At 38.5% G+C, this 13,180-nt stretch overlaps 1 protein-coding gene across 1 annotated transcript in view; it reads right to left on the reverse strand.

Annotated features, from left to right (window-relative positions):
* CNST (consortin, connexin sorting protein) overlaps window positions 1-13,180 on the reverse strand; it is a 170,608-nt gene that overhangs the window by 31,648 nt on the left and 125,780 nt on the right. Inside the window, exon 9 of the mRNA XM_006871269.1 lies at window positions 6,864-7,762. Coding sequence (XP_006871331.1) covers window positions 6,864-7,762 — 899 coding nt within the window. The remainder of the gene's footprint in view (window positions 1-6,863; window positions 7,763-13,180) is intronic.

Consider the following 13,180-nt stretch of genomic DNA (forward strand, 5'->3'; position numbering starts at 1 on the left):
AGCCAACAAACATATGAAGAAATGTTCATGATCACTAGCCATTAGAGAGATGCAAATCAAAACAACAATGAGATATCATCTCACAGCAAAGATAAAAAAATGTACAGGACAATAAATGATGGGGGGATATGGAGAGACTGGGATGCTCCTGCATTGCTGGTGGGATTGCAAAATGGTCCAAGCTCTCTGGAAAGCAATATGGTGCTTCCTTTGAATGCTGGAAAAAGAAATACCTAACGATCCAGCAATTCCTCTTCTTGGTATTTACCCACAAGAAATACGATCCATAACACAAGTAGATATATGCACACCAATGTTCATAGCAGCACTATTTACAATAGCAAAAAAGATGGAGACAGCCAAAGTGCCCATTAACTGAAGAATGGATAACAAACTGTGGTACACACACACAATGGAATATTATGCTACCTTGAAGAATAACAAGGAAGCTGTAAGCCACTGCATAACATGGATGAACCTTCAGGACATTATGTTGAGTGAAATTAGTCACAAAAGGGGAAATGTTGCATAGGACCACTACTATAAAAGACTTAGAAAAAGAACCCTTAGGAAAGTAGGGGGGATTCTTTGCTGGTTACTGGGATGTAGGGGGTGGGGTGAGGGGAAGGTGGAGCATGGGGCAGGGAAAAGACACAGGATAGTTTGGGTGCTAGGAAGGGGGCCAATACACAAGAACGGGGATGGGAATGTAAGAACAAAGTAGATGGGAAAACAATTAGACAGGTTTGCATGGGCTAAGGTGGGACAGAGGTAAATAATGATATATGCACAACCTTGGAAAAACAGGGCTCTGGGATATAGGGATTGAGACATGGTTGGAATGGAGAAAAGAGGGGAAATAATGTTAAGATGATTGGCTGTCTTTTGAATCTTGGTTTCCGTGGTATACCATTAAAAAATAGACACTTGAGGGGGAGAGAAAGGAATAGCCAGAAATATCATCATAGAAAGCTTGTAAGTCCATCTTCTGCCTATAACTGATTGTTGTTGTTGTTAAGTGCCATCGAGTCAGTTCCAACCCACAGCGACCTTGTATAGGATTTCCGAGGAGAAAATGGTGAGCTTGAACTGCCGACTTTACAGTTCAAATGGATTTGCAGTTTGGCGCATTAACCCACAGCGCCACACCAGGATTCCTGATTGGAATACCTAAAATGGGGATTATATATGTCCAGTGAAGGAGGCTTCCTGTGGAGCCTCTGCATTACATAAGACCATAGGTGAAACCCTGAACCACATCCAGTATCTTCTGAGGTGGGAAGTTTCCACTTGAAAGGGCAAGCAGACCAGCTTGGAGGGGCTAGAAGATTACAAGACACTTCTTGAAAGAAAGACTGACAGGAAAAACACAAAACAATATGGGCAGTTCGACTGATTACTACAAGAACAAGCAAGTTGCTTGCCCAGGAGACATCAAAGCAAGTGGTTGGGTCCTCTCAGGGCAAACCCCTTTCCAAGACTAAGGTTCAATGGGAATACATGCTCTGATTGGTGACCACGTTCATAACCAATAAGGGGAAGTGAGGGAAAAACAGCAATGAAGCTGCGAGCTATGTCCTACAATGTTCACTAGACTCTTGTGAACCCGGGTGGAGACCTGGTTAGCCAGCAGTGTGACAAGACCTGGGGATCTTGGACCCAGAGTCAGTGATATAGTCACAGAGGACTAGAGTGGACAGTGAAGCATCCAGCTAATAAGAAGAGAGGGCATATGTATAAGAATACCCACACTTGCAGATAATACCCACTTGACCTGGCTTCAATGACTGACTGGATGATCAGAGATTAACTAGAAGAAGAAAGAAGAGAAAAAAAAGAGTAATCTGATACAATTTACTGAACTTGACCTACATCCATGGATGCAGTAGCTCAAAAGTGGGAACAAATCTTTACAGCTAGGATCATTCCCACCCCTTCCATACAGAGTAGACAGGAATGGGCAACTTGGACATTGGCTATCTAAAATGGAGGTCGGGCTACAAATGCAAGAAGTGACTGCCTTACAAGCATTCAAGAGGGAGGCTAGATCCAGAGGGGGTGGAGTAAGATTGAATCTCCACTGAGTAGTAGCCAATCTTTCAGCTGGGCTGATGAAAGATGTAGATAGCTCTCTTGTGATACAATAGTGATTAACTGTTATTAGGACTGATTGTGAGGGTTGGAAATCTAAAGGTAGACGTTCTGTAGCAAAAGGAGGGGTGTGATTGACTTTGCAGTCTAGGAGCGGAGGTCCCTGGGACCACCAAGGGAGAAGAGCGGACAGCGGGACCCACCCAGAGAAGCAGTGACGCCAGAGATGGAGGCAGAGACAATGACGTGGAAAGATAGAGTGGCTGGGGACTTTAGACCCAGAGAGGGTGAGTGAGAGCCTTTGTGCTGATGACCGGGGGTGGGGGGGTGGAGGGGCAGATTTGTAGCGTATACCCTTTGGTGGGTTGATGATGAATGGAGGGGATTGTAACAATGGCAATGTAACAATATATGATAGGATGAATGTAAAGCTAATGTTCTCCTATGTAAACAATCACATAATTCACAATAAAACATTAAAAAAAAAATTCATTTGTGCAAATTTACCCTCTGGATGCTTCACTCCCCACTCTAGACCTCTGTGGCTATGTCACTGACTCCGGGCCGAAGAGTACCCAGGTCTCCACCCAGGTTCACAAGAGTCTATTGAATGTTGTAGGGCTTAGCTCGCAGCTTCACTGCTGTTTTTCCCTCACTTCCCCTTATCGGTGATGAACGTGATCACCAATCAGAGTGTGTATTTACATTGAGTCTTAGTCTTGGAAAGGGGTTTGCCCTGAGAGGACCCGACCACTTGCCTTGATGTCTCCTGGGTGAGCAACTTGGTTGTTCTTGTAGTAATCAGTCAGTCTGCCAACATTGTTTTGTAGTTTTCCTGTCCGTCTATCTTTCAAGAAGTAAATTTACCCTCTTTATGTTAAAAATTTTATATGAATCTTTAAGTGAAACAAAATGAGAGAGAGAAAAAAAAAAAAAAAAGACCCAAGTGTAGCACAGTACCTTCTCTCTCAGCTTTTACATTATAAAATTAGTTTTAAAACAAAAATTGCTTAAATATGAAGTTATTGTAGCTTTAAAACATTTCTCCAAGTAGATTATGCACATATATGTTAACGAATTGCTAGAAGAAAAATGAATAATCTACATGTTACAAAATCAGCTTACATATGGAGTTTCTAAATTACAGTTAGTTTCAATGGTAAATGATAATTTTTAAACATTAACTTTTGCAAAGTTTACCCAATATTCAACCTGAGTATTACTTTTCCAGAAAGCAAAACAACTGCCTCATTTCTATACATGTAACAATCTGCTATAAACCAAGTGGGTTTTTTTACTAGCAGCATGCTATGTCAAATTTGTGCAGCACACTTTTTTCTCTCATGTTTGATGCTAACATTCCCTCTGAGTGTTAGGATATGGGATTCAACAGCTGAAGAGTTGAGAGGACGGTAATGCTGTCCTGTCAGGTTCCAAAATAAAGTCGATGGTTTAGTTACATCACAGCATCCTGGGTGAAGGGGACTAGGGATTTTGATATTAAAGTAATCATGTCAGTATTTCTGGGATACCACAATAAAATTTCATCTTTTGCAAAAACTTGGGATACTGAAATTCACACATGTGGAGTCAGAAAATTGCTAGATGCAGATGTCAAGCATGCAGAGTCCTTATCAGTGACTATAATCACTTGCATGTGGTACAAAGGCACTCCCACAGAAGGCATTTAGAATTACTGAACAAGCGATACACATTTTTCTCTAAAAATCTATATAATGAGCAGAAATACATTGATACTTTTTAAAAATTGTTGTCATTGTGTGCTGTGGAGTCGATTCTGACTCATAGCAACCCTGTACAGGGTTTCCGAGGCTGTAAACTTTTATGGGAGCAGAAAGCCTCATCTTTCTCCCGCGGAACAGCTGGTAATTTCGAACTGCTGACTTTGCGGTTCACAGCCCGATTCGTAACCACTACACTACCAGAGCTCCTTAAAATAGCTGAGATTATACTTTGATGATAACATGTCCTTCTTTTTTTACATGATAGGTAACAGCAATGACTCATGTAGTAAGCAAAATTATTCAGTGTGTGAAAAGGCTTCCCAAACTTAGAAATGCTTCATTTATCCTTTCATCTATATTAATGCATTAAACCAGTATAGACATTTTTAGTTCTGAGATTTTGTGTCAGTTTCATTTTGTGTAACGTACCCAATTGTTTAAACAACAAAACAAGTGCTAAGTGCGTCCTTAGACTGGCAATGGTTATTAACATTGACATGACAGGGCAAGAAGATAAGAGCAGAGAGACACGAAATGGTGGAAAAGTGACAAAGAAAGAAGGGTAGCAGACATAGTCTCAGTGAGGGAAAGGGTTACGGGTAGTAAGGAAATCCGGAAGAGGTAGGGGTCACCAACTGGGGAGAGAACTGAGAAAGCGAACCAGGGCAGCACTCCATGTGCTGTAGTGATTCCTGAGGGTGTGAATATATTACAAGCCCAAGATAATATGCTTCACAAGTAGTAGTTAGTTAGTAAGAAATCATGTTCTGTATATCCCCTTTCACAAAAGTGGTGAAGCATAAGAAAATTTCAAAAACAAGTCGATTAATATCAGACAACAGTAGCAGCAGAGAGTCCCAAAAAGGCCAAGAGTTTCACTTGATTCCTGTTTTTTCCTTAACACCTGGTATGTGAAAGGCCCTTAATGTTTTACTGAAAGGAGTAAGTGTCTGGATTTAAAAAAAAAAAAAAGTTACAGTTATAAGTAAACACTACTACCTGGAAATTTTACTTAGTCCCAAACCTTGTTCTTAAATGTATCTAGGAAATACTAAGCATTTATAGCTTTTAGTTCTGAAGTTTTGAAAACTCTTCCTGAAATAGTTGGACTTTATTAAAGTATATTGCTCAGAATGAAAAAGGGAAAAGTATCCAGAAAGTAAATGTTTAACAACCTCATAAGAGTTAGCATAGCAAAGGAAGTTCTTTTTGTTAATCATGCATTGCTTTGGAATCCTTAAACAGACTCAACTTAATAGACCAGTAGAATTTTAGCAGAGGGGCCCATCATGTATAAAACGTAACTTCATAGTAAAAACAAGTTTAAAATTTAAATACACATAGTTTCCACCTCAAGCTGTTATCTGGATAGGAGAAATTGGCATTAATGAGTCTGAGAAAAGATATTCCAGTTTGTTATAATACAACAATAGTATTAATCCAATAGTTAATCCCTTCCTTAAAATGCTCTGTAGGGCAGAAAGATCTAAGAGGAGTTCTGATTCTTCTTCACAATTGATACCCAGAAAGGTTAATACTATACCACATACACCCATACAGTCCATTTGGTGATTGATGTGAGAGAAGCAGTCATGTAAAGGTAATCTAGTTGGTGTTGAAGATAGATCTGATTACAGATGTGAGCTCTGTTTTGATAACTCCCTGTACCAAACATCTGGTTAAAATAAACACATCTATCTATATAGGACCAAATTGACATCAGCAACTTGGAAGATTAGAAAGGAAACAGATGGCAGGGAGTGAGTTTATGTTACTGATGAGGAATCATTCTGAAAAAGAGGGTAGAAATGGTTGAGCAACTAAAGAATGCAATCAATGTCACTGCTGAAATGGTATATGATCTGCTGTTATAGTCTTAACAATAACAAAAATAAAGTATTTTTTAAAATTATGAGAATGAGTACAACAGGGTCAACTGTTTCCAAGGAGCAGCTGGTGAGCTTGAACCCCTGACCTTGTGGATCAAATGACTTTGTAGTCTAATGCATTAACCCACAACACCACACCAGGACTCCTGTTTTACTATAAGCTCTATTTAATTTTTTTTTAAAGCTGTATTTATTTTTACTAAGAAAAAAAATTAAGACGAAAAATCATAGTTCATGGGGAACTGACTATAAATGGCAATACATGAAGCTAGTCCTAGACTTAATTCAATAGTTAATCCTCATTTTAAAATGCTACACTAGACTTAGGTTAAAAAGTTAACTCCACGAGACTGCGATCTGGTGGAGTCAGAATTTAAACTAAGGCTATCTACTCTACTTTCCCAAGGGGAAGAAATAGTTTGGGTTCTATCTTTTCTTTTTCTGAATTTTTTTATTGTCTTATCAAACACAAGAGAATGGTCATCTTGATTTTATTTATTTTTATTAGTTTCATTACAGTTAGTTTTTCTGTCTTTAGAGAAAATTTAACACTAATTTATATACAACAATATGACTTAGTCAAGTAGTAAATTTTAAGTTTGTTCAAGCCCGAAGCTTAAAAATTAATGCTGCAAGAAAGAGAAAACTCACAGCATGCACCTTAATAGCTTACACCTTCATCCAGTTTGTCCAGGTCTTAGTGCATTTTAAAATGCTTCCTTTACTCTATTAGACTGTTTAAAGAGTTTAAACATTTTACTATTACTGAGCACAAACTGCATTTTATCTTCCAGATGTATGAAAAAAAAAAAATGAGATTTCCTTATAATAATTTGACTAATCTTGTCCTGATTAGGATTCCTGGAATTGCCATAAAAATGTGAAGTGAAAAATGGTGTTCATAATGCTTATTGCACCCAGAAGCATGCAGTAGGACTTCTTAAAGTATAAACATAACAATGGGCAAAAGTCATCTTATTCAACATGCATAAGTAAGTACAACTGGCAATGATTAAAGTTCACGTTAACCAAAATTTCCCTGTGTATCTGAAGCTAGAGAAAACTTACAAAAAGGGAAATGTTTAGCATGCAAATGCTTCTTAAATGGCATTTTACTGAGATGAAATCATGACTTTACCTCTGTAATCTCTATCCTTCTGGCAAGATCATCAAGAGAAAGGCAGCTATCATCAGAAGGTAGGCTCTCCTGTAAATTATAGGATGCCTCTTCAGGAGAAAGGTCTTGAAGGAGATCAGAGTCTTCCTCTTGGTTATCTTCATATAAAAGAGAATCTTCAGTATCATTTAAGCATCCTTCTAAAAGGCTGTTTAGATAATCTTCTGTTTCTTTGCTCACTTGATGGTCCTTATCTCCCTTTTCCTCTGGGGCCATATACACCTCTGGAAGCACTGTACTCAGGTCAAATATTTTATTATTTTCACAAAGTTCATGCTCAGAGCCATCTGAGTCAGTCTGACTACGTAGTGATTTTCCATCACTGTCAGTGAGGCCAGGTTGCTGCAGCTCATTTAATTCATTATTCTCAAGTTGGTCTGTGGGCAACGCCTCAGAAGCACCCTGAAGAGGCAATAGGAGTTCCTTTCTTTCAGTCTGCGAGTACTTATCTTCAGAAATCAATGCAGGAAGTATATGGTCACAGCCTCCTGAAACCAATGGCTCTATCACTGACTCACTGGAAAATAACACCGTAGGGTCTTCAGAAATGCTCTCTATTCTGGCTACATCTTTGCAGGCCTCTTTGTCAGTCAGCTGCAAATGGCAGTCATCCTGATAAGGATTCTGAGAAAGGTCTGGCCCGGACCTGCTCCCAGCTGCCTCTGAGGACTGGGTGTGGAGCTCCAGATGGGCTCCAGTGCTGCCGCACAGCTCCTCCTTGTGGTTCTTCCCTGTAGTTGCTGGAAAGTCTGAGGACTCTGCCTGCCTGCCTATCAGATTAAAGCCAGGGCTGCTATCCTGGGTCTCGCCTTTACACTGGCTCTCTTCACTTGGTTCCATGCCCAAACAAGTTTCATTCTCTAAAACAAAGAAAAAAAGTTATAAGTACAAAAGGGAAGAGAGTGGACACATGAAAAATATGTGTAACATAACAATATTTGAGACTTCTGCAATGGAAATTGTTGGCTAACCATGTCTGTATATAGAGGAAACACCCCAAATGTTCAATAAATACATTATATATCAAAATTAAGAGATTACTCAAAAATATGTTGAGTATGAATAACAAATTTGGTCTTCATTGTAAGTGTGAAAATCCATTTTCAAAGGTATAAAAAAGACATACTTCTGAACTTTGTTAACCTCTTATATGATTTAAATGACTATTTTAAAGTTTAAGGGAAAAAGTTTCACTATAGGTAATCTTGGTTTACAACAATTCGAGTTATGCTGAACCTCACTTATGATTATCCCACTTATTTAAAAATTTTTGGTACACCTTATTGTTAGTACATCTTCCTGCACAAAATGGAATACAATGGTGAGTTGTGTGAACACACTCCAAGCATTTGATCTGGATAATCTGATGGGAGAGATCAGTGGAAAAATCTCTCATATGGCAAGAACCCTGAATTTTAACTTGACAGCACTTGACAACAATTCACCAATGTGAAACAATTCATAGATCATGAAGAAGGGGAATGGGTAGATCAGGACTTAATAGATTTTGAAAAGGAAAGAACTGCTGAAGAAGAAATAATGAGGAAGGGAAAAGAGTGAAGTTGTCAAAAAGTGAAAGGGTGAGTAAGATTCAGAATGCAGTATATGTCACCACAAAATATATGAAGCAAAAAAGAAAAGGATCATAGAGTAGTTGTCACTAATTATCTGATTAGAAATGTCATCTCCATTCTCAGGGATAATCCAAATCATCCAGAACCTTCCACAAATGAAATTATTATTGCAACTGTCAAACTGCCGATATCACCTAACTCTTCATTGTACGTTTTTATGATTTTTGTATTTTTTATGTATGTATGTATGTATTCAAACATATCTGTAATGTTTATTTAATGTTTTAAAACTCCAAAGACAAAGATCTTATTTATAAAGATACTGCTAATAAATGACAATAATAATAAGAAAAAAAAGAGAGAAAGAGAGTCGATTTACATCAGAACTGACAAGAGTTGTCAAGACAAAACCCTGTCATTAGATCAGGAAATACTTGTACATTTAAAACACAGCATATTAAGCAAAGGAGTCCTGATGTGGCACTGCAGGATAAGCACTGGACTGCAAAGCTGGTTTGAATCTCAAAGTTGGCAGTTCAAACTTAACAGTCCAGTCACTCCTTGGAAACGCTATACAGGGTTGTTATGAGTCAGAAATGACTTGGGGGAACATAACAAATATTAAGTAAATATTTTACATGAATAGAAATAAAGTTAGAATTTAAAATGAAGGAAAACAAAAGTAATATTGATACTGAGTGCTATCGAGTTGGTTCTGACACACAGCGACCCCGTATAGGGTTTCCAAGGAGCAGCTGGTAATCCTGAACTGCCAACTTTCCAGTTCAAACCGACTGCAGCCCAGCGCATTAACCCACAGCGTCACAACAGAGACACAATATCCTTAATTCACATGTTTGCAAATTATTTACAACTCCTAAAGGGAAGCTATGGAGTCCTTGTGTGGTGCTATAGAATAAGCACTGGACTGCTAACTACAAGGATGACAGTTCAAACCTACCAGTTACTCCCTGGAGGCCCTACATGGGGTCTCTATGAGATGAAACTGACACCACACTTTAACAACACAACAACAACATGAAAGTTAAGATTTGTGTCAACTTCTCGGACCTGGATTCTCAGTGGTTTAATCACTAAGATTTAATAATCACCTCTATGATGAGATTTACAATGATGTAATAATTCCCCGTGATATGATCTGATATGATCAACACACATCTGAAGGAATTATCCTGAGTTTAAATCCTTACTTATATGATGTACGATGTGGCACTATAGGATAAGCACTGGACTGCTAACTACAAGGTTGGTGGTTCAAACCCACCAATTGCCTATCAGGATCAATATGAGTCAACCTGAAGGCACTCAACTAGTACTACTACTATGATGTTAATGACGCCAAATGCAATCTACAGGATAAGGTTGTATTCTCAGTAAATCTCTCTTGAGATGTAAGAGACTAACCAAGCAACCAGAGCTCAGAGGGACCCACTATCACCAAAGAAGAGCTGAGAGTGAATGTGTCCTGTGCACTTGGTGCCCTGCATTGGATCAAGGAAAGATTGATGCCAAGTTGCATGGAGATTCCCCAGGAATGCTGGGCCACCAATGCTGAAAGGAAACTAGGGCCTTTCTTAAGAGCCAGAGCTCTGAATTCAGATTTTAAGCCTCCTAAACTGCGAAAAAATAAATTTTCTTATTAAAGCCACTCTCTTGTGGCTACCTAAAATGAGGGGGCAATAAAGGCACGAAGTGACTGGTTTACAAAGTTTCAAGACGGAGTTTAGTTTAAGAGTATGGGGGAAAAGAAAGAGTCCCCACTGAAAATCTGTCTTCTTGTCTAGATGGATCTGGTGAAAAGAGATGGGGATAAGATTCGTAAGATTCAATAGTGAATAACTGTTATCATGACTAATCGCGACTGTCACACTTGTAAAGGTAGAAGTTTTGTAACACAAAAAGGGGAGTGTTTAATCTTATAGTCCAGAAATAGAGGACCCTAGGACCATCAAGAGAGGAACACACAAATAGAATGTGAGACCTTACCCAGAGAAGCAGCAGCACCAGAGATGGAGGCAGAGATGGGGGCATGGAAAGAGGGAGTGGCTGAGGACTCTAGATACATCAACTAAGAAGAGAAGGACTAAGAACTGGTGACCAGGAGCAGACTTGCAGAATGTGCCCTTTGGAGATATAAATTATTATATATGCCTGAGTGGGTTTTTTTGTTTGTGTGTTTTTTAAAAAGCTAAAGCGGATAGAGAGAAATACTTTTAACTGATGGTATATGGAGGGGATTATAATCAATGTAATGAATTGTTGAATGTGAAACTGATGATGTGCCCTGTAAACTTTCACTCAATCCACAATAAAAACCTTAAATTAAAAAACAAAACAAAAACAAAGGTGTATTGCATTAAACAGACGATGTCAGTTTGAGGACTAAGGTATGCCTGACCCAACCCATGGTATTGTCAATCATTTCATCTTCATGTGAAAGTTATACAATGAATACAGCAGACCTGAGAAGAATTGATGCATTTGAATTATGAAGAATCTGAACTGGCAAAGAATATTGACAGTACTGTCGATTGCCAGAAAAACGAACCAATCTATATAGTCGGAATAAGCCTTAGAAGAAAGGATGGCGAGACGTCATCGCTCAAACTTGGGAAGTAATGTCCCTGGGAAGGACATTACATTTGGAAAAGTGGCAGCAATAATCAAGTCAAACGTAAGAATTCTGAGGATGGTGCCGAACTGGGCAGTGTTTCATTATAATGTGCACAGGGGAGCTATGAGTTGTAACTGACTCAATGGCAATTAATGACAACAACATGTAAAAGAATATGGCCCTCAATCTCATTTACAGTGAGGCCAGTAGGGTATTTTCTGAACCTTTGAATACTGGGAACTTGTTCAAGAAAGACATTGTCCCTTTCCATCTAGTTATGGTCCTCTAGTGGGACATGTGTTAAGCTGCTAACTACTACAAGGTTCAAGCTCACCAGCTACTCCACAAGAGAAAGATGAGGCTGTCTGCTTCTGTAAAGATTTACAGTCTCAGAAACCATAACAAGCAGTTCTACTCTACTCTACAGAGTCACTGAGACAGAATCAAAGTCAGTGGGATTTAGTTTAATTTTAGGTCCCCTCGGGAACCCTGTACAGGGTCACTATGAGTTGGTTCCGACTCCATGGCACATAACCACCACCACCACCACCACCACCACCACCTGAGGGTCAGTTACTTAAAGTACCACAAGTCTCTAGGAGAGCTACTAAGGCTTTCCTCTGAGGTCTTGCCTAAACCACATGTCCCACATAGGATCCAACTTTGGTTTAGTAGTAAGCACTGACCAAGCAAACCTTATCCCCCACTGCAGGGAAATAGAAGGCAGGAAAGAGCTTTGAATAAAATGAATATCACTATTAAAATGAAGTCCTGAATTTCAATGAACTTTAAAGAATCTATATAACAGTTAAAAACTATTACATATATTGAAAAGAAACAGACTGAAAAGAACCAGACTGTGATACCAGTAGAAGTTGACTGTAGGTACTGCCATTAATTGGGCAAAAATACAGCTATATGTAATACAATATCTAATGATGTGAGATCTGTAAGTATTAATTAATCGGTGACTGATAAAGATTATCTATAGCTACAATGTATTATCTCTAAAGAAAAAGCTTGAAAATATTTCACCCCATTATTTAGAAATACAAAAAATTATGAAAAAACAAAACAAAAATGTAGGTAATTTAAGATGCAAAGGGCTCACTTTACGCCTTATACAAAAACCAACTCAACATGGATTAAACACCTAAATGTGAAGCCCAGAATTATGAAGGCCATCAATGAAAAAATAGGGACAAATGTGAAGGAACTAATTCAGGTAATAAACAGACTACCAAACATTTTGAAAATTACACACAACAAAAGCAGACAAAATAGATGATTGGGACATGCTAAAAATTGAAAACTTACATGCATCAAAAGACTTCACCAAAAGAGTAAAAAGGGAACCCACAAAAATGGGAAAAATTCTTTTGCAACGACACACCAGACAAGGGACTGTCTAAATATATAGGAAACTACATTTCTAAAATATATAGGAAACTACAACTCCTCTACAAGAAAAAGACAAACAACTCAATTAAAAAATGGGCACAGGACATCAACAGACACTTCTCAAAGAGAGAGTCAGGCAGCCAACAAACATATGAAAAAATGTTCACAATCACTAGCCATTAGAGACATGCAAATCAAAACAACAATGAGATACCTCACACCAGCGATAACAGCAAAGATAAAAAAAAGTAGAGGACAATAAATACTGGCGAGGATGTGGAGAGACTGGGACTCTTCTACATTGTTGGGATTGCAAAATGGTCCAACCATTCTGGAAAGCAATATGGAGCTTCCTCAGAAGGCTGAGAATAGAAACACCTTATGATCCAGCAATTCCTCTACTTAGTACTTACCCACAAGAAACACGAGCCATAACACGAGTAGATATAAGCACACCAATGTTCATAGCAGCACTATTTACAATAGCAAAAACATAGAGACAACCTAAGTGCCCATCTATTGAAGAATGGATAAATAAACTGTGGTACAGACACACAATGGTATATTATGCTACCTTTAAGAACAAAAAGGAAGCTGCAAGCCACCGCATAACAGGAATGAACCTTGAGGACATTATGCTGAGTGAAATTAGTCAGTCACAAAAGGAG

Source organism: Chrysochloris asiatica, unplaced genomic scaffold (genome assembly GCF_000296735.1).
Source record: "Chrysochloris asiatica unplaced genomic scaffold, ChrAsi1.0 scaffold00165, whole genome shotgun sequence".
NCBI classification, from domain to species: Eukaryota; Metazoa; Chordata; class Mammalia; order Afrosoricida; family Chrysochloridae; genus Chrysochloris; species Chrysochloris asiatica.